At 33.9% G+C, this 20,604-nt stretch overlaps 5 protein-coding genes across 10 annotated transcripts in view; 2 read left to right on the forward strand and 3 right to left on the reverse strand.

Annotated features, from left to right (window-relative positions):
* Window positions 1–697: 697 nt before the first annotated feature.
* On the reverse strand, window positions 698–4,094 carry LOC109600757 (transmembrane protein 62-like). Its single transcript, XM_049969977.1, has 11 exons — window positions 3,832–4,094; window positions 3,533–3,782; window positions 2,952–3,411; window positions 2,593–2,896; window positions 2,419–2,541; window positions 2,286–2,367; window positions 1,984–2,228; window positions 1,871–1,926; window positions 1,588–1,815; window positions 1,474–1,533; window positions 698–1,420 (listed from the first exon to the last, which is right to left on the reverse strand). The coding sequence occupies exons 1-11, from the start codon at window positions 4,003–4,005 to the stop codon at window positions 1,396–1,398; spliced, it is 2,007 nt and encodes a 668-aa protein (XP_049825934.1). The 5' UTR covers window positions 4,006–4,094; the 3' UTR covers window positions 698–1,395.
* A 409-nt stretch (window positions 4,095–4,503) lies between these two features.
* On the forward strand, window positions 4,504–5,869 carry LOC109600758 (toll-interacting protein). Of its 2 annotated transcripts, none has more exons than XM_020016937.2 (4): window positions 4,504–4,638; window positions 4,696–4,997; window positions 5,049–5,250; window positions 5,304–5,869. In XM_020016937.2, exons 1-4 carry the CDS (start codon window positions 4,573–4,575, stop codon window positions 5,559–5,561), a joined length of 828 nt encoding a protein of 275 aa, XP_019872496.1. In that variant the 5' UTR covers window positions 4,504–4,572; the 3' UTR covers window positions 5,562–5,869. The 2 variants fall into 2 exon arrangements, with proteins under 2 accessions (XP_019872496.1, XP_019872497.1); XM_020016938.2 differs by having other exon boundaries at window positions 5,307–5,869.
* A 286-nt stretch (window positions 5,870–6,155) lies between these two features.
* LOC109600769 (RNA cytidine acetyltransferase) lies at window positions 6,156–10,029 on the forward strand. The gene is made up of 9 exons (XM_020016947.2): window positions 6,156–6,302; window positions 6,357–7,346; window positions 7,405–7,674; window positions 7,730–7,960; window positions 8,015–8,308; window positions 8,365–8,866; window positions 8,930–9,102; window positions 9,374–9,747; window positions 9,862–10,029. The coding sequence occupies exons 1-9, from the start codon at window positions 6,195–6,197 to the stop codon at window positions 9,965–9,967; spliced, it is 3,048 nt and encodes a 1,015-aa protein (XP_019872506.1). The 5' UTR covers window positions 6,156–6,194; the 3' UTR covers window positions 9,968–10,029.
* A 124-nt stretch (window positions 10,030–10,153) lies between these two features.
* Window positions 10,154–11,016, reverse strand: LOC109600759 (ganglioside GM2 activator). Of its 2 annotated transcripts, XM_020016939.2 has the most exons (5): window positions 10,999–11,016; window positions 10,882–10,937; window positions 10,656–10,808; window positions 10,431–10,604; window positions 10,154–10,376 (listed from the first exon to the last, which is right to left on the reverse strand). In XM_020016939.2, exons 2-5 carry the CDS (start codon window positions 10,933–10,935, stop codon window positions 10,176–10,178), a joined length of 582 nt encoding a protein of 193 aa, XP_019872498.2. In that variant the 5' UTR covers window positions 10,936–10,937; window positions 10,999–11,016; the 3' UTR covers window positions 10,154–10,175. The 2 variants fall into 2 exon arrangements, with proteins under 2 accessions (XP_019872498.2, XP_049825725.1); XM_049969768.1 differs by having other exon boundaries at window positions 10,882–11,000.
* A 2,396-nt stretch (window positions 11,017–13,412) lies between these two features.
* LOC109600755 (uncharacterized) overlaps window positions 13,413–20,604 on the reverse strand; it is a 62,209-nt gene continuing 55,017 nt past the window's right edge. For 2 of the 4 annotated variants that reach the window (XM_020016933.2, XM_049969913.1), the window contains exons 10-18: window positions 20,133–20,313; window positions 19,331–19,523; window positions 19,071–19,280; window positions 17,981–18,274; window positions 17,657–17,923; window positions 17,232–17,513; window positions 16,270–16,574; window positions 15,872–16,213; window positions 13,413–15,815 (exon numbers count right to left, since the gene is read on the reverse strand). In XM_020016933.2, the coding sequence (XP_019872492.2) occupies window positions 15,642–15,815; window positions 15,872–16,213; window positions 16,270–16,574; window positions 17,232–17,513; window positions 17,657–17,923; window positions 17,981–18,274; window positions 19,071–19,280; window positions 19,331–19,523; window positions 20,133–20,313 (2,248 nt within the window). In that variant the 3' untranslated portion in view covers window positions 13,413–15,641. Of the gene's footprint in view, window positions 15,816–15,871; window positions 16,214–16,269; window positions 16,575–17,231; window positions 17,514–17,650; window positions 17,924–17,980; window positions 18,275–19,070; window positions 19,281–19,330; window positions 19,524–20,132; window positions 20,314–20,604 lie in introns of all 4 variants that reach the window. The other 2 variants (XM_049969914.1, XM_049969912.1) reach the window with 1 other exon arrangement.

Below are 20,604 nucleotides of genomic sequence, written 5' to 3' on the forward strand. Positions count from 1 at the left end.
AATCGTCGTTTTTACGCACCTGTTTCCACATTTCCGTATTCTTTTGTTGTTGGCAATAAACCGGAAGAGCCCACCCGTTAAATTTTAATCCGCCCGTACATTCCGAGCAGCCAAAACGTTTTATTACCAACTGTTATTAGTCCGGGGAACAGTTATCGTAAATCTTATAAACATTTGAATAAATATATTTTTTGTCTGATTAAAACACGCGGATGAGCGGATGTGCACAAAACGTTATTTCGGCATTAAAAACCGTGGAATAACCAACAGAATGAAAGTGTAAAATAGGGTGATAATGCAGCTGGAAAATAGAAAACCGCGGGGAGTCAATAAAATTCATTTGGGCACATTAATCGGATCTAATTCGGCGTCGCGTTGACGGACCAAAAGGGATTTCGTTGTCGTTTCATTACGTTAACGCACAACGCAAAAGTATTTATGGACTGTTAAATTGGAAATGTGCATTTGCGCTTTTTTGCACAATGACTTCCATGCGGGTTTTGTTTGATACAATTGTGGGAATTAAAATGATGCACTCTTTTGTTGACTCAATGGCAGTTTATCTTATCATTAGTTTATGTATTTTTGATTTAAAAACACATGAAAATCATTTATAGTTCATTGTTTCTGTGCATTCTATTGTACATTTTTATACATATTTCTCGCTGAATCATCAAACAATTAAAACGCAAGTAACTGTAATATAGTCATTTATTTACTTATGGTATTTAGACACTTAATAATTATGTGAGTGCTTGAACCTATATCGAATCACATTTCAAAAATATATAATAAATAATACGTTTGAAAGGTTTAGAACTAAAGGCACGCGCATAAGAATCAGAAATCGTCAATCCATAACTAAAAAATCATCAAAACGCTTATTTATCACAGAATTTTGTTTCGATGACTTTTTAAATCATTTCCTATTATTTAACGTTCTTGAAGGAAATAGAAAAATAGTGATTATCTATCACATCACGTACAATGAATTATTCTAACAAAGTTACATATTCTAAGTATTGAGTTATGTAAGATGGTTACTGCTACTACAAAAATTGTGAAAGTTTTAAGGAATGTTATACAGGTCCATAAAGTTCAGTTCTAAGAGAAGTAGTAGCTATAGTGAAAATTAAGTGTAATACAATTAGTGGATGTATGAAAATAGGAACTTACAAAGTGGGAAGAATAATTTGATGGAAATAAGGTAGATTAAAATTTGTTTTGCAAATTTACTAAATTATTTACCAATTAAATGCTTCATACGCATAATTAACTGCAGTACATGTATGAACAAAAAATGTTTATAGAACACATATACACAAAAAAAAACTAAAAAAAAAATATTCTTTGGTATGTGTCATATTTTCATTCTTTAAATAAATATAATAAATATCATTCGGAGTACGCAGATTCGTTTCTGAAATAATAAATGTGTCAATAAACTAATTAAAATTTTCGTCTACATCTTACGACGTATTGTCTTGGACAATTGGAGGTTCTTGTTTCACATTCCAAACCAAACCAGTTTTCCTAAAATATTAACATCAATTTATAATAAATATTACAGTAACATGCAAAATTTACTTCGTGCAATTTTCGGGTAAATTCAGCGCAATCCAATAGAGTACCATTGCCAAAAATATCGACCAAGTTCTTAGAGGTCCGAGGAAAAAAGCCATCGTTCCATACGCCAACCAAAACAAGTATGCCAGTATTACTTGCATACTGAATATTATCATGAAAGGTATATGCCTGAATGCTTTTGAGAATATCGAGTCTCTTTTTGGGGATTTTTGCAGCAACAATTTAAATCTGTACAAATAACGGAACATGTTATATGTTATTTGATATATTATTTTAATGTTACCTCTGATCTGCAACATTTGCTAAAATGAACGTCAGAGGCAATTGAAATGTTAACAACTGTAACATAACAAAATATTTTAATTTGCTGACCAATAACCAACACCAGATTAATACCTGTACAAAACCGTAGGCATAAGTGAAAGACCCAGGTAAGTAAGAGCCTTTGACAAATATTCCCCAAGCAAAAATCACTCCTATATGATCCTCAACCAAATACCCAATTGACCAAGGTCCAATGATCAAATATATAGGGTACAAAACTAAGGGCCAAAACAGTCTGTTTACTGAAGAAAGAACCCACAGTTTTCTCAACCAAGTTCGGCCACAACCTCTGAGTTTCGGACGACTGATTTTTCCAACTGGATGATAAAAATTGATTTAAAAGTGTAAAACATTGCGAATTTAAACGTTTTTACCTATTGTCAATTTGTTGATGTATCTCAGAATGCATAATGGAGCAATTGAAGCAATCACCATCACACCAAACAAAGCCTTGAACTAATTGGAAAATAATTAATTCGAAGTCTAGACAATTAAATTGAAACTTACGATACTACTGACATTCGTCATCAATGCGATTTTTGGCAAAAACCCGAACGAAACTTTGGTCCCGTCTAAGGAAAATGAATGCGATTCTTTCGATTCTCTACCTGTAACATCCCTCACCATCACCTAACAAACATACAAATCAGTTTTTAGTTAATTTGGTCTGTTGAGTTTTACCTCTATAAAATGTAAACCACTTAAATATAATTTAGGATCCCATTCAACCACATACAAAGGTCCGTTTATATTATAACAGTCTTTCCATTTCTCATCGTTGATGCGCACTTTAACAAACTGTATTTTGTCCAAAGAAAAAGCCAAAACCCGTATATGAGTTGACATTTGCATATTTAGAAGGTTTTCTTTCATAGGATTGTAAAATAACGCATTTTTAGGATTAGTTATTAAAGCAACAGGCCATTTATTATGTTTGATATCTATGAAGGAGAGTAATCCGTGATCCACCGCTAAAATACGATACCTAAAAGACCAGCTCTAATTAATTCAACACTTTAAATTACAGTGACGAAAATTACATTCTATTGTCTTTCCAATCACCCAACTCCAATTCCATAAACCCAGCTTTTTGTAATGAATACATTCTAGGCACCAATCCGCCCAAAGTATGCAAATGACCGCACAAATAAACCAAACCAGAGTCTAACTGCCCAATTAAGTCTCTCACGTTTATTTCATTTGGTGACAAAATACAAGAGGTGGGGAAATGCCCAAACCAGATAGTATAATTTGTACCGGTAGCTCGTGTTTTTTCCATCAGCCCATTAATTTCGTCCACCTCCACCTCATCTAGGACTCCCACAAAATTGAAAGGGCGTTTTGGACCAGGTTCCAAGCATGCGTCGACGGCAATGAATGTATACAAGTCGCCACCTTTGTACTGCTGGTAAAGATAGGATCTGGGATGGGTTTTACCTTGTACTGAGTAATTTGTGAAGAAGTTTTGCTTTGAGGATGAGGTAGCAACATTGAAACTGTCTAGAAATGAAAAAAAATAGATATAAATTATTCTGATAATTATTTATGGAATTCTAAACTCTCTTCAATTTACTTAATATGATTATGACAAAATAAGCACACAAATCACAATGATATTTACCATGATTTCCTCTTACATCCAACCACACAGTTTTATCTTTGACTTTGGCCTCATCAAGGGCATTTTTGTAATGTTTCCACTCAGATTCATACTGTTGTGACCCAATGGCATCACTAGTTTTGGCATCAGTTAAATCTCCTGATGCCAACACTATGGAAGGTTTGATTGCATCTATTGTGAACTGACAGAACTCCTTAAAATCTGTAATCCTATTTGGATCTTTAAATGTGCTTATATGTATGTCTGAGATCTAAAATACAATTTTAAATTTCCATTTTATTCCAACTGCCTTTACTTACTTGTAAGAACCAGTTGAGGTGTCTGTATGATTTTCCAATTTGTATGAATTCATCCCTGTTAAATGATTTTGGTGTGAGTGCATTTGTACTGAGTAAATTTAAAACATTAGCCAAAACAATGGAAAACAACACCATTGATATAAGAACAACTATTGTTGATTTTGAAACTCTCATATTTCGTAAACAAAAACTAGTTAAATACACGCGTATTTGATTATTTTCATGACTCGAATTTATGTGTAACGTGTTAGACAAAAATATTGTGTTCTATTTGGGGGTATTTTGACATGTGTCAAAATTTTAGGTTAGAATGTTGTCATTTTCGTTCGGTATTGATTATTTTTAAAGTGACTACCAAAGAATCAAAATAAATATTAATTATACTGATTAAAAATTAAGTTATATTCTAATAATTCTAAATATAATCATATCATAGGTTTTCAAATGAAAAATTTCGAAAGTAGGTAAAATACACACATGTTGTAAAATAATAAATAGGAAAATACAAAATGTACCTGTGTGATTTTCTGCAGAACAGTTTATTTTATTGTGTGACTAGACAATAAGGATATGAGGAACATGTAAATGTACAATAAATTAAAAACAGAAAATTACATTTAAAAGTAGTTCAAATTTTATTCACTCTGACGTTTCTTATCAGCTGATCAAAATATTTTGCTTCGTGTTTTAGTAATGTCATATTACTAATGTTTTAAAAGTAATCATTTTTCATCAGATTTTATGTTAAATTTTAGCAAAACAATGGCGTCAGCGGTTTCGGAAAAAGTCAAAGAAAAACGCAACAGAGTGAGATCAAATCAATAAAATCAATTCATGAGTCATTGATTACTTTGCCCTTATTAGGTGTTACTTGGCACATTACCCGAGGATTTTTTACGTATCAATGTATCTGCCCAGCAACAACAGGAGGCGGCAGACAGACAGGCAGCAATTGCTTTGCACCAGCACTATTTAGGTGCCCAATCATATGTAACGAATACACTGGGCAGATTGAGCATCACAATTGTTCAAGCCAAATTGGCCAAGAATTATGGCATGACCAGAATGGACCCGTATGCGAGAATCCGCGTTGGACACTTTGTCAGTGAGACACCAACAGATTCTAATGGAGGCAAAAATCCTCGATGGAATAAAGTCATACATAGGTAGACAATGTTACAAAAATGAACTTTGGTATGATTTTGGTGTCATTTTAGTTTATTGCCACATGGGATAAACACTATCTCTGTTGAGATTTATGATGAGAGGTCATTTACAATGGATGAATTGATTGCATGGACCACAATTACCATTCCACAGCCTGTTTTGGCTGGTGATGCACATGAAGATTGGTATCCACTGAATGGAAAACTGGGAGAAGGTGTTGAAGGAATGGTCAATCTGGTTCTTAGCTATTCTGTAAGTTTATTTATTTTTGTTACAATATTTTTGCAGAAAATAATAATTTACAGCAGGCTGCCCCACAATATGTACCAGCACCACCAATGGTAATAGTACCAAGAGTAGATAGTTCAAATCCAAAGCAGCTGAAAGTGTACACCCAGCCAACAGCAGCTGTACCACCAATTCCAGTTTTGAGTGAATCTGAATTGAAACAGATTGAGGAAATGTTTCCTAATATTGATAAGGAAGTTATAAAAACCGTTTTTGAGGCAAATAGAGGCAACAAGGATGGTACTATTAATTCCTTGTTGCAAATGTCTGATTAAATGTGTTAAGGTTGCTGAATCTCAATGTTTAGGTTAAGATCAAAAGTTAGTCATTATTTAAGATACATGTATGCCATATTGTTATAGCTTGCTATTGGTATTTTATTGAAATCAGGGCTCAGCTATTGTTAGTCTCGCTAAACTTCAATTAAAGCTCACCATTTTTTGTTAAGTTTGATTGTTTTAGTTTAAATCAAGTGCCAAAATTATTAATGAATTGTTTTAAATTATTGTACTATTGTATTGTATTATATAAAACATAAATTGTATTAAATGGTGTATTATACTATAAATGGAATTTAAATGTATGTTTTGTTTGTTTAATAATTAATCCCTTTTATTGTTGAAACTTTTGTAGCATTTTCAATTTAAAAGTGGCTCAAAATTTATATACAATATTAAACCAAGATTGTGAATATGATTGTTGAAGTGGATGTTTAAAATAAGAAATTATATTATTTTTCAATTTTAAATTACTTATTATACTCGGCAGAAATTAAATTAATTATGGTGTAATGGTGGTTGTATAATTACTCTATTAAGAGTGGGGATTCCACCTCTTCTTTATCTACATCCACAAGTTAACCTCACATTTCCAGGCGTGTTTGAAAACGCGGCTCCAAAAACACAAACATGGTCCGCAAGAAGATCGACAACCGAATTCGCGTTCTCATTGAGAATGGCGTTAAACTGGGACACCGTACGTTCTTCGTCATCGTCGGCGACAAAGGCAGGGACCAAGTAAGTGTTTTTATTAATTTTACGGACATTTTCTGTCACATTTGTATTTTATAGGTGGTTATCTTGCACCACATGCTCTCAAAAGCCGAAGTAAAAGCACGACCGTCTGTGTTATGGTGCTACAAAAAAGAATTAGGTTTCAGCAGTCACAGGAAAAAGAGAATGAAGCATTTACAACACAAGTTACAAGCTGGCAAACTCAGTATTAATGAGGATGATCCTTTTGAATTGTTCCTTTCATCCACTAAAATACGTTATTGTTATTATTCAGAAACTCATAAAATATTGGGTAACACTTATGGCATGTGTGTTTTACAAGATTTTGAAGCAATCACTCCTAATTTACTGGCAAGGACTATTGAAACAGTTGAAGGAGGAGGGTTAGTTGTGCTTTTACTAAGATCTGTCAACTCTTTAAAACAGTTATACACAATGAGCATGGATGTGCATCAAAGATTCAGAACTGAAGCACATCAAGATGTGGTTTGCAGATTCAATGAAAGGTTTCTGTTAAGTTTGGCAAATTGTAAAAGGTGTTTGGTTGTGGATGATCAACTTCAAGTTTTGCCTATTTCCTCTCACAACTTGCATGTCAACCCTGTTGAAGCCAATCAAGAACCTTCAGAAAATGATAATGAATTAACAGACCTTAAATCACAGTTGAGGGACACACAACCTGTTGGCAATTTAGTGAACTGTTGCAAAACTTTAGATCAGGCAAAAGCGTTATTGAAATTTATTGAAGCTATATCAGAGAAAACATTAAGATCCACTGTGTCATTAACAGCTTCAAGAGGTAGAGGCAAATCAGCAGCAATGGGTCTATCAGTGGCTGCAGCTGTTGCTTTTGGATATTCGAATATTTTTGTCACAAGTCCTAGTCCTGAGAACTTAAACACGTTTTTCGAATTTGTTTTTAAAGGTTTTGATGCTTTGGAGTATCAGGAGCACATTGATTACAGTCTGGTGCAAAGTACCAATCCTGAGTTCAACAAGGCCATTGTCAGGGTGAATATATTCAGGGAACACAGGCAAACGATACAGGTATTGAATTATAATATTTTTGTTTACATATTTTTTTAAAATTGTATGTTATTTTTAGTACATTCATCCAACAGACAGTCATAGATTGACACAAGCAGAGTTATTGATAATTGATGAAGCTGCAGCTATTCCATTACCGTACGTTAAATCAATGTTAGGTCCGTATTTGGTGTTCTTGGCGTCTACTATTAATGGTTATGAAGGTACTGGCAGATCTTTGTCACTGAAGCTTTTGCAACAACTTCGTGTACAAGCTGCACCAGTTGGTGCTAACACTAATGCAAGTAAAAAAGATACATCAGCTGCGACTGGACGATCTCTACATGAGGTAAAACACCTCGTTTTTCGACAAAATTAAATGTTCAATCATGTTTTATGTTTAGGTGACACTTAATGAGTCAATTCGTTACAAACCTGAAGATGATGTGGAATTGTGGTTGACCAAACTCCTTTGCCTGGATTCTACCTCTGTCGCACCAATTTTATCCGGTTGCCCACCGCCTGAAAGCTGCGATTTGTACTACATCAACAGAGACACATTATTCTGTTACCATAAAGCTTCAGAAGAGTTTTTACAGCGATTAGTCGCTTTGTACGTCGCTTCTCATTACAAGGTACACGTTAAAATACAAGTTTTAAATTACTTATTGAATATTTCTTCCATGTAGAACACTCCAAATGATCTTCAAATGATGTCGGATGCGCCAGCTCACCACCTGTTCTGCCTCTTAGGACCTGTAGATCCAAACAGGAAAAGCCTTCCAGAAGTTCTTGTTATAATTCAAGTGTGTTTGGAAGGTGAGATTTCCAAGAACACGGTCATCGAAGGCTTTTCCAGGGGTAAAAGGGCGTCGGGAGATTTAATTCCTTGGACCGTCGGACAACAGTACCAAGATCCTGATTTCCCAAAATTGGCGGGAGCCAGAATAGTCCGAATTGCCACACATCCGGACTACCAGGGCGTAAGTTGTTTCCACTGATGTATAGTTGAAGTGTACTAATTTATTGTTTGACTTAGATGGGGTATGGGGCGAGAGCTCTTCACATTCTCCAGCAATACTACGAATTTAAAATACCGAGTATCGACGATGACGCCCCTCCACAAGACGAAATAGAAAACGTGAATGACGAAGAAGTCGATTTACTGGAAGAAAGCATTGAACCACGGAAGAAACTTCCACCACTGTTGTTAAAATTAAGCGAAAGACGGCCCGAAAAACTCGATTATTTAGGTGTGTCGTTCGGATTGACGGAGCCGTTGTTGAAGTTTTGGAAAAAGTCTGGCTATGTTCCAGTTTATCTGAGACAGACAACTAATGATTTGACAGGAGAACATTCTTGCATTATGATTAATGTTTTGAATTCAGAGGATAGAAATTTAGAGAGTGATTGGTTATCTGAATATTGGGTCGATTTCCGCAGGAGATTTATTAATTTGCTGGGTTATCAATTCCAAAAGTTTTCACCGGGACTTTCACTAGGTGTTTTGACTAACAAAGCAAGAAAAACAACCCCTAGAAGTAAGTATTTAGCATATTCATTCATTATAATATCATTTATTAACTGTTCTCTATTTTATTCAGATTTAACAAGATTGGAATTGGATGTTTATGTCACAAAATACGACATTAAACGTTTGGAAATGTACAGTAACAATCTGGTGGATTATCATTTAATCATAGATTTAATGCCAGCCCTGTCTAAAATCTACTTCCAAAACGAAATGGGTGATGTTACCATGTCAGCTGTCCAATCTGTAAGTTTATATCCTTTTAGGATTATTAAATCTTTCTGATCAAACACTGTCGTCGGGAGTGTATTAGATTATATTAGTTGTAAAATAAAATCAATGAGTGTATCTAGATTGTGTGTGCGTGAGTTTTTTGAAAGAATGAGACCTATTGTAGTAGGTCTCTGGGAATTCTGTGATGTTACTCCACACTTCGCATTATGGTTGACTGTGTCCAAAATTAGCTCATTATCTCAAAATAAATAGGTAATATAATATTCTTTTTATATTATTTCAGGCCATTCTTTTGGGCATTGGCCTCCAACATAAAACTGTCGATAGTCTTGCGACAGAGTTGGATCTGCCTTCCTCACAATTATTAGGTCTGTTTAATAGATTGATCAGAAGAATTGTTCAATATTTGAACTCAATACTGGAACAAGAAGTTGAAAAATCGTTGGCGCCAAGAAAAGATGTTAACATGACGCCAGTGGCTAAGAGTATGAATGATGAATTAGAGGAGGCCGCAAAGGAATTGCAAAAGAAACAGAAAAAGGAGTTGCAGAAACTAAAAAATGAAAATCTCGCTCAGTTTGCTATTAAAGGATCAGAAGATGAATGGGATAAATTATTATCCACCAAATCTAAGAAGAATATCATTTCTATTAAGAGGTACGAATTTATAAATATAAACTACGTACATGTTGTGTAATTTTTCGTTTTAGTACAAATGAATCTTCAGAGAATCAGGAGGAATGAATAATGTAATAATTTTTTTGTTTTCAGCGGTGAAAAACGCATGTTTGAAAACAATATGTCCATGAGCGAAATAGACGAAGCTCCTAGTAAGAAAAAGAAGATGAGAAAGAAACGACACAGTAATGTATCGTGATGATGCAATCATGGTTATATTTTGTACAATAGTTTTACGAATAAATGACCGTTTTGTTTAAATGTATGTTTTATTTGATATTGGTATTGAAATATTGAAAAAATTTTTTTTATGTTGTATCACCATTTTATTATCTTATCCTACATTGTAATAAAATGACGCATAATTTAAACAGTTTATATAAAAAATTTATTTATATAAAAAATGACTAAATCAATGTTACAAAAGGTTCTAAATCGTTATAATTAATATTTCGCTCATTCGACTCTGTATACAACTCAAAACTAAAATTATAACAAGCCAGTGTCTTTTTACCATGATTTATTAAAGCAGTCCCTTTGTACTTTCCATTTACAATGGATTTCAGTGAAATCCCATTTTCAAATGACTTTGGAATTGTGTAATTCCCCTAAAAAATGTTTTAATGTACAGACAATATAGGATTAATAATTAAATATTTTACTTTTGGAATTGGACACCTGCAAGGTATATTATTATCCCTCAATTCCTGGGGACAGTCAGTTCCCTTGGGGATGCTGTATTTGCATAAATCTAAATATGTGCATGATCCGATATTATCGACGCATGGCACAGGTATCCATACTCCCCAAACGTCTCTCTTAACAACCAACTGCGCCTAAAATATCATATGAGTGATAAAGTTACATAAAACTCATTGTATATTTACTGAAATTGGACTGCTTAAATTTACAGAAGATGTTAGCGTCCCGCTGATCCCTATTTTCGACCCCTTTATCTGTACATAGGGATTATACACAACCACTGGGTATTTATTTTTGTTGCACTTCGAAATTTCAAAGTTCTTGATTTGTGTTGCGTTCTATAAAATAATGATCCTATCAATGTAAGACGAAACTTAGGTTTACAAATACCATTCATTCATTACAACTCACGGTTATAAACACAAAAAGGAGCGTCACAAAGGTTATCTGCATTTTAGCACACATGACTAAATGGAGAAATAAATTGGTTTAAGCAATGTATTTCTAAGCTACGCTTCTTATCCCCACCAAAAAATTCAAAGATATCAACAAGTGATATGCAACCACATATACGAATAATATTTGTATATATTGACAGAGTACACAATTTTAACAATAATATACCGATTTAAATAATACTAAAAATGGTAATGTTGTGTTTGCGGTTGATAAGTATGGGTATATCCCCAACGTACGTCACCGACAACCGGCGTGAGCTTCATACGCTGTGTTGCCATTCACATTTCATTTCATTATTTTCTTATTAGTCTTTGCGCTTTTGTGTCTTGTGCCTCGTTTTGTGTATTTGTATTTTTACATAGTTTTATTTGTTAATGGTATTTTCATATGTCTATTCTTTTAAAATGTACTTATTATTATTTGTTTATTTTCAGCATTGTTATTTCGTTCTTAAATTTTAAACAAGTTATTTTTTGAGGTAATTGGAGTCTCAAATGAAGTACCAAATTTTATATAAAATTCCTAACTAGTTTTTCTTTAATCACAGCATTTTTTAATAATACCTAAATAATTAAATACTATACTATATACTACGTATATTTAATTATTTGGGTATATAAATAATAATAAAATAAATATAAGTATTTAATTATTTAGGTATTTTGTTATTTAGGTTAGTATACTTTTCATTCAAATTGGAGATTATATGTAATGTTTAGCTTTACATTTATGTTTCATATAAAACTTTTGTTAATTGTTTAGACTCGCAGCTCCTAATTTCGGCTGAAAAAAATAGAAAGAAAGACATTCTTCCTATTATTTTTTTCAAAATATTGTACTCGCGCCGAAGAGTATGTTTTCAACAAGTAAAAAATTAAGATTTTCTTATAGAAATTTCAATTTTAAGTTGAAAAATATTGACTAATGAGATTTTTCATTGAAATTTTTATGAACAATTTTTTTTTATATTATGTGCCTATTTTTCTCAATAAGTTCAACAAAAATAGAATATATAAAAAAAAAATAAATAAAAACCTAATATAACCTAACCTGACCTATATTTTTTTCAGAAAGTTCATCAAAAAAAATTGTCAATATTAAATTTAATAAAAATTACAAAGTTTTCAAAAATTCAACAAAAATTGACAAATTACATTATTGACAATTTTTTTATATTCTATTTTTGATGAACTTTCTGAAAAAAATAGGTCAGGTTAGGTTACATTAGGTTTCCATTTCTTTTTTTTTTTTTTTTGAAAATATCCACCAGCAAAATTTCGTTAATCTTGAAAATAATATGGTTCATACTCAAAATGTTGAGAACATATGGATGCGATGCAAAAGGAAACTTCGTCACCAATTTGGAACTACAGAAGATTTATTTCTCTCATATATATAACGGGGACCATTTCAATGCCATACTTAAGTGCATTAGACAACAATATCCTCTCTTACAATAAACTTTAATTCCGTATTTATTGTTTCGTTTCATTTCTTTCGTATTATTTGCCACAACAAAGGCATGATATAATGTCAAATAAAAATAAATTATAATTTCTCCAAATACGACTTATAACACAAATTGGCAACACCGCCCGCAAATTAGAAGTAAAGCGGGCAGATAGCGACGTACGTTCTGCATAGGTTCATACTTATCAACCGCAAACACAACATTACCATAAAATTTAATATTCAGTGAACAACTGGTTTGCAATAGAAGAAACCTACCTTTAGAATCCGTAGTATATCTCATATTCAATAGGGCAGTAAATGTATCACCAATTATATCAGCTTTAAATTGAACCGCACCACCCAACTAATCGATACACTGGTCGATAATAGACTAATTCGATTCTGTACATCACCCCATGGACTTATGTAATTAAATGTGGATTGTGAATAACTTAAACTCACATGTTCCATTAAGAAATATGATTTTATATTAAAATATCTTAAATACATATTCAATTATATGTAATCAATTTTACGTAATGTTCAAATTAATAATATAAATATACATCTGATTAATGTTAAACAAATGTTATATGAGTATTTATTAATTTTCTTTTCCATTATTTATTTTGCTACATATTTATTAGGTTTAATAAAATAAATTTTTTGGTATTTATCTTATAATTTTAAATTAAAATTTTTAAATACAAATAATATTGTGATTGCAACTGAATTTTTATTTATTTACACACAGATATTTTATTTATTTTATTATAATATAAAAAACAATAGTTTAAAATAGTATAATAAATTAAGTAGGTTGAATTTGAATTAAATTTTAATAATTATGAATTAAGAGTATTATATAATATTTAAATATTTTATTATTTAATTAAATATAAATTTTGCTTTTTTATTTTTAATTACTAGCTATCACCGGGCAATATATCATATATAATATATATAATATGATATATATTTCAAGCTGATTTTTATGGATGTGGATAAACAGGTCAGTAAAACAAAAGGTGAACGCTTAAAAAAATTTAATGCGACAAATAAAATATACAATATCCTTTTAGAATATAATAAATATTCTATTTACTTATACATTGATAAAACATACAATAAATTTTATTCATTCACAATAATTGGTGTTCCTATAAGTTCAAATACATGATTTTCACTCCACATCTGTACAAGCAAACAGAATTAACAGATTAACGTATCACTCATAGTCATAAATAAATTCAGATCTGTTTTCATATAATTTATTGATAATCATTTAAATTTTTTGTCGTTTTGGAAAAATGATAAATATAATCACAAAATTTATCCACCGACTTTTTTTAACTTGCCGACGTGTTAAGAACGCGTGTCCGGTGGTGATCCGGATCGTCCCGCCATTTTAATGGTATTCTTTGCGCTTAATTTCCAATTAACAAGCTTTCATTAATTGGTCCCGGTTTTAATAAATTCTGTTTAATGCGGCGACAACTAAATCACTTCCGGACGAGCAGTCATTTTAATTTATTATTTTTTTTTTTAATAATTATACATTGATTTTTCAAAAAGGTACTGATTACATTAGGTAGGAGGAATCAACAGGAGTACTCGAGTTGTTCGAAACACAGCAGAGAAAAGTGGCACTAAGTCAAATGTGGCACAGATTCTATATATTTCTTTGGAGAAAAAGACTCACCGGAAGGTGTCATTTTTCCATATTTGGTAGTCGGAATTCAAGGAAAATATTCGCATCCGTTTCGTATGCGCATAATTAATTTGGATTCCGACAGGGAAAGATTGAAAGAATTTTTGTACAGTTGTTGGGTACAAAGCAAACATATTAACAAACATAGAACATTGTACAACGATGTATTTATTTTTTATGTATATATACTTATATCATCTATTTATAAGACACTCATTATAATACTCAACAAACGAATTAGTTTTTTTTGTCAAATAAATCATTAGCATTGTTTATTTCTGTTTTTATTTATTTAGTATCAAAATATGTCAACATTTTTTGCTATCTAAAGTAGTTAAAATATATTTAGTCTTAAAACACAGAGACTTTGTGTCTTTTTATTCCAATCAAGAACATCGAACACATATAATACAAAGACCAACTTGGGATTTTATTTACTAGATTATATTTAATATGAACAAGGTCCACACAACCTGCCGAATGTGATTGATCCAAAAAACGAAAGTCAGTCAAAACTGACTTGTTCATTCAATATTATTCAATTATTTATTTATATTGTCGTGGTGTGATATATTTAAAGAAAAAAATCAGTTTCAGTTTTGACCGTCACTGTTTTTTAAAAGGAAGTGTGCACGTAAATGAGCTCGACCAAAGTAAAATGCATAGAATTTTTTAAATTCAGGAGTTGCACGATTATTTACATGTTGTTCTTGTTGATTTCCATGCATTTTACATAAATTCAATTCCTGTTGGAACGATAGGGTCTGCTTATTCCACATTGTTCTAATTGTTCTTTCTTGTAAAAACTGACGTTAATGTTAAATAAATACGAGTTATATAGAAATATCCAATAACTTTCAGAGTATATTATTTTTTTATACAATAAAGGGAATTAAATATTTAGTATAATAAGCGTAGACAGTTAACAAGAACTGTTATAGTCTGAAGCTAACTGACCATTAACTCGGACTATAACAGTTAATGATTACGTTTAATAGGGTGGATATTAATTCCAATAATCAGAAGTTAAAGCCAATCCAACATGAATTATTTATTTGTAATTTAATGTTCTAATTTTGTTTATTTATGTTATTTTTGAAAAAACATATCTTTAACGTTTTGATTATTAATTATTACCTTAAATTGTACTTAAATTTCTGAATTATATTTTTATTCTTTTTTCAATTGAATTACTTAACAGATTACTTTTATTATTTGCATTGAATTGACTTTAATTTTTTTGACCTAAAAGGAGGTTTCCGTGTCTGCGTTTTTTCGAAATCTTTACACACAAGGCAAACATTTAGTATTTTTTTTATAACAGATTGTCCTGCAATACACCAATATTTAAATATTATTTACTTGTTTTTAACGTTATATATTCATATATGTATGTGTATATATATAAAACATGTACACTTGTTCCCGGATGTCATGGCATCTAATATCAACGCACATATTCAATTTTTTGCCAAGAAAACCACACGAAAAGATTGTCCCTTAATAAAATTTTGCACAGGATCAAGTCAATAATTTTACGTGCGCTTGTCTAATTGCTGTAGTCGAAGGACTCCCATTCGGAGAATCGGGAATCCTGTTTTTGCAGTCTTTGCGTGCATTCCTTGATATACGAATCTTGGATGCGATACATGCCCGAATTCGCCTGGAACATCAGCGTCTCCAGGATGCGTTCGTTCTTGATGGCCTTCGACGGCAGCACAACCTGACAAAATCAATTAAACCTTTAACGAACCCCCAAACCAAAATTAACGTTGTTACCTTGATGAGTTCCTGCGGGGAAATCCTATATAATTTCAAATCCCTCGCCAGTCTCTCCATAACGCATTTGAACTCGAGCTTAGCGTCGAGCTTGCTGGAGGTCTTTGTGCGGATTTTGTGTCTGGCCCACGCCAACATGGCCTCGAACTTCCTCACCTCCGGCACCTCCAAGTTCCTGCACATTATCATCTGCACCATCGATTCGCTCAGGTTCAAGAATTCGGTGCGTTGGAACAGCTGGTACGCTCTGGTTTCCACGAACGCCAGAATCATGTTCACCAACTCCGATGCTGAGGTGTATCGCCAGTAGTAGTTCTCAAGTGACACCAACATACTGCACACCTAAACAACAAATTAATGAGTGAACAAAAAATTGAGCAGTTGGAAAGGCTACTTACGACTTCGATTCTAAGGAATTGTTTCGCATGATGGAAACAAGCTTGAAGCAATTCGGGAAGATCATAATGTTCGGCGGCGCAAATCAATCCTGGGATCGTTATGCACGTTAAAGGACATGAGCCGGTGTGCAGATAATCCAGCAAGATTCTGAAGGTTTCCGGATCGAATTCGATGATGGAGAATTCAGTTTGTGCCAGTTTTGCTCTGTCCACTTTTTGGGCGTCTGCACAGACTGATAATCTGGGAACTGGAAGTTGACTTAAAGACGGTTTATCTTTACCTTCCTTATCCTTGTTTTCCTTATCTGGAATTTTAATTTTAGATCGTTAGTTAGATTTATTAAACTAGTGTTTAATGCATTCTTTTAGAAACATAAATATTGGAGCTTTTCGGGGAAGGCCACAGGATGTCGGGAAATCTCTTATAATCCGCACAAGACAAATCGAGTTCATAAATAAAAGTTTCACAGATTAGCATATTCGTTCGGGGAAAGTTTTGGGTGCCAGGATAGTTTCCGGTTGGAAATTTGCAAACGATCCCATGTGGTGAATCTGAAATATGGATAATGCGCGACCGGACAACTTTTTAACGACGTGCCAACTTCCAGAGTCAATATCATTTCCGTTTTTATTCAGAACAGGTCTAATATAAAGTTTTTATTAGAAGTTTTCTTAATATACTTCTAATTTTTTCTTAAAATTGCATGTCTCCAGTGTCCTGAAGCTTAATTTTCTTTTAATGGATAATTATAGAGAGTGATTCGTTTTCGTAACATTTACGTAAGATGTTTATCTTGCTCACGTTACGAGATTTTAATTGGGTCAATATACGGACTGATTAACCTAATTACTTTACTTTAATCAATATCTATTTTTAAATTTCCGGGATCTACATTTCCGTATATGATTAAGAAAAGGATATTTAATTTCATAATTACCAAAAAAAATTGGTTTACACTTACTAGAACAGTCATGGCTGCTGGCCCATTTCTTCTTGTCTTCTGCGGAAAGAGTTTGTGCATTGTGCTTTCTGATGGACCGTCCCCAGCCCGCAGTGATTGTGCCTAATCTGGTGAAGGCCCGTTTCACCATCGGTGAACTGGGAACACTCTTCGGTCGTGGCGATTCGATGTCCGGCACCTGCAGGAAGTTGCTGCTCTTCGGTCTGCTTTGCTGCGGTGACATCAACGTGGGCACTGGTCTGGCGAGTATATCCGCCACAGGAACCTGCGGTGAACCGAACCCTACAAAAAAATGTTTTGCTTTTATGGTTGTTGCTTTTGTAGTTTGTTTAAGGCACCACAGCACTACGAACAACATTTAACCTCTACAATAATGTTAGCGCGTCTTAGTCTACGTAGAGGAAACAAATAACACTTACACTTACCAGTCTGTATCCCATATAACATCTCTTGGAACACCCTACTTCGGACACCCAGTATAGCTCTCACGCCCACAAGTTTAACCTTCTGTTTGCTCTGACCCACCATGAAGACGACGTCGAACAGTTGGGCGTTCTGCAAGGTGTTCGCCTCGTTGTTGAGGAACATCTTCGTGAAGTCCTTGGCGATTTGGTCGTAGTCTTCAAATTGATCACGTACACTGTCCAGCAGCGGTGACGAAGGACGCATATGACCTATGGGTCTCCAAGATCCTAAAATAGCATTAAAGGCTAATCACATACTAGTAATAATAGATAGGAGTGTTTCACCTCTTCGGTAAGGTTTTGGAATCTGTCCAGTTTCGGCGTGGTTCTGCAAATTGGCGACGATATCCTCGAGCATCTGAGACCTGGTTCGTTCCTGCATCCTTGCGAACTTGGGTGCCGAATAACTGGCCCTTTCTCCGTTAACTATTTTAGTCAACAACCATTCTCTGAACATCGGACCTTTGTCGAACACGCTCTGTTCCCACAAATACGGTTTGTACGCCCCGACTTCGTCCCTTGTGACTACCGAGACTTCGTATCTAGTCGGTTTTCGTTTAATTCGCGGCGATGTTCGTACTATAAAAATAAAATACATTAATAAACAAAAAGTATCGACTTTTCTGCGTCTGATGGATAAATTTCTTTTTGAATTGTTGTGCGTTTCACGTCGTCAACTCCTTTAGCAGATTGCGTTTAGGTCCCGGGGACAATATTTTTACAAAGGTGGAAGGAAATTTATTATTCAATTAAGCCACGGCCCTTTTCTCCCTTTTATTCGGTTCCCGATGTGACCGTAATCTCCCGGAAAATACACTCCATCAACCCAAGTGTCCATTATGTATCACTAACAGCGACTCCCTTCATCCAAACCCATTGTTTTGTTCATTCATCAGAAAATTGTGTTGTGAAACGTTTTAACAATTTACAATCAATGAATGTTTTCATCGTTTTAATTTTTTTGGGCGTGCCAGAGAAACATTATACAAGCTGGGGTGGATTTTTTTTTATTAAATTCGACGCAGAAATTCATTATTCATCCGAGGTTTTGATAAGCGTCCGTATATCAAAGTTTCCGCCATTAATTTCGGCATGCAAAACGGCGGCGAGGCCAGTAAAACACCCGGACGATTTATCTTTATATTTCCAGCAATATGCTGTGATGCTGTTGAACGTTAAACGGCTCATATAATGGCTCAAACGTCGAGGAACGTTGGTTATTCACTGATAGCCAGACAGTCGGCATTATTTTTAAATATGGACGGGTTATTGCTTAATTATTTTGTTCACTGAAAATACGCCAACGGATCTACTGGATATTATCCCATTAAAATATTAATTAATTTATGAGGGGGAAACGTAACGTGTGCCTTACCAAGGATAAAGGTGTGTAAAAAGTGGCTCTTTATACAAGCCGGGGAAAAGGATGTATTGTCGGCTTCCAGGAACACAACGCAAACAATATCGTTTCCAATGTGTCTTTTCCTCTGTAACTTTTGCGGGTCGTGTTTCTCGTACGGCAACAGCGTGCTGACATGAAACATTATCTCAATGTTTCTCCAATTCGTGTAAACCGAATACAGACCTACAAAGTAACGTTACAAAAATGTTGGAATGCATTTTCTTTTGAATTACCAGTCAAATCATGGACTGTGTCCAGACCGCCTTTGTATTTGTCAAAGCCTTTCAGGCGAATTTTTTCGCCCATAATCTGCAGAAATTCGTCGAACATGAAAGAATTGTCGTTATTGTCTAAGATTTCTTCCTCCGTGTATTGTCCTTCTTTAACATAAATCACTCCAACTTTCAGCTCCGATTTTATAAACACCTAAAACAAACAATTATGTATGGATAAATTTCTGGCTCGATTTAATCAAAGGACGTCGATCATTTAAATTTATTTCCGAAGCGAATCGATGTCTGATTGAAACAGTTTGTCGTGATCCCGACCAGATTGGCGTTATTAAATTTGCGTTCGCTTTTGTCGTCGCCTCGCCGCTTCGATTCAGGTGAAAATTAAAATCGGTTTTCATTTCCTGTTTTTATCGCATTAACTCACAAATCACATTTAGATATTTAATATATACGTTTACAAATTAATAATTTCAGTTCAAAATCAAAGGGTACGAATTACATCGAATTACACAATAGATGCGACAGGATCAAATGAAACCGTAACTGGATTCGCATTATTGGATGTGAACCAACGCGATCGGAAAACAAACGTGAACAATCCGCTCCGCCCTATGGCGCAATCGAAATTAGTTTATGTAATTCCTGGGGCGCATTGTTCCAAACCTGGGGGAAAATTAGTGGGTGGTTACAATTAGCTGGAATGCTTGATTCCTCCGCATGTCGCAATTTCTCTTTGATCGCGGCTTTCGCACAACTATGTCCTAATTAAGTTTCCACGTTTCGCGGGTTAGCTATTACGTACCTGGTCCAGTTTGAGCAACTCCTCAGGTGTGTCGGGAAGTTGGCCGAGGATCAGGGGCGGATTGATGTTTACCTCCTTGCCCAACGAACGTACCACTTCTTCTCTGTTGTACCGATCGGCGAACACGCAACTTGCAGGTATTAATCCGTGGACTGTGTAACTGATCGCCCTGACCAAAATCCTGAAAACAATTCAAGAAAACCTGTTTATCCAATCAATAATGAAATAATTGGCTGAAACCGAAACTTAATCGTTTAATTAGTTATTTGAATACTGGCAATTTGGTATGTGTAAACTAGTTATAATGTGTATTTGCTGAGTAATGAGTTTTCTCTTGAGAAACATTAGAACGGTAATTGTGATGGGGCAATAAACCAGACGAAATTAATTGGAATCTCGGAGGAATTTTCCGCTGATCAAGCTTGAAATCGGAAAAAACAAACAGTATGCACAAGTAAAAATTATTATAAGA

Source organism: Aethina tumida, chromosome 7 (assembly GCF_024364675.1).
Source record: "Aethina tumida isolate Nest 87 chromosome 7, icAetTumi1.1, whole genome shotgun sequence".
In the NCBI taxonomy this organism is placed as follows: domain Eukaryota; kingdom Metazoa; phylum Arthropoda; class Insecta; order Coleoptera; family Nitidulidae; genus Aethina; species Aethina tumida.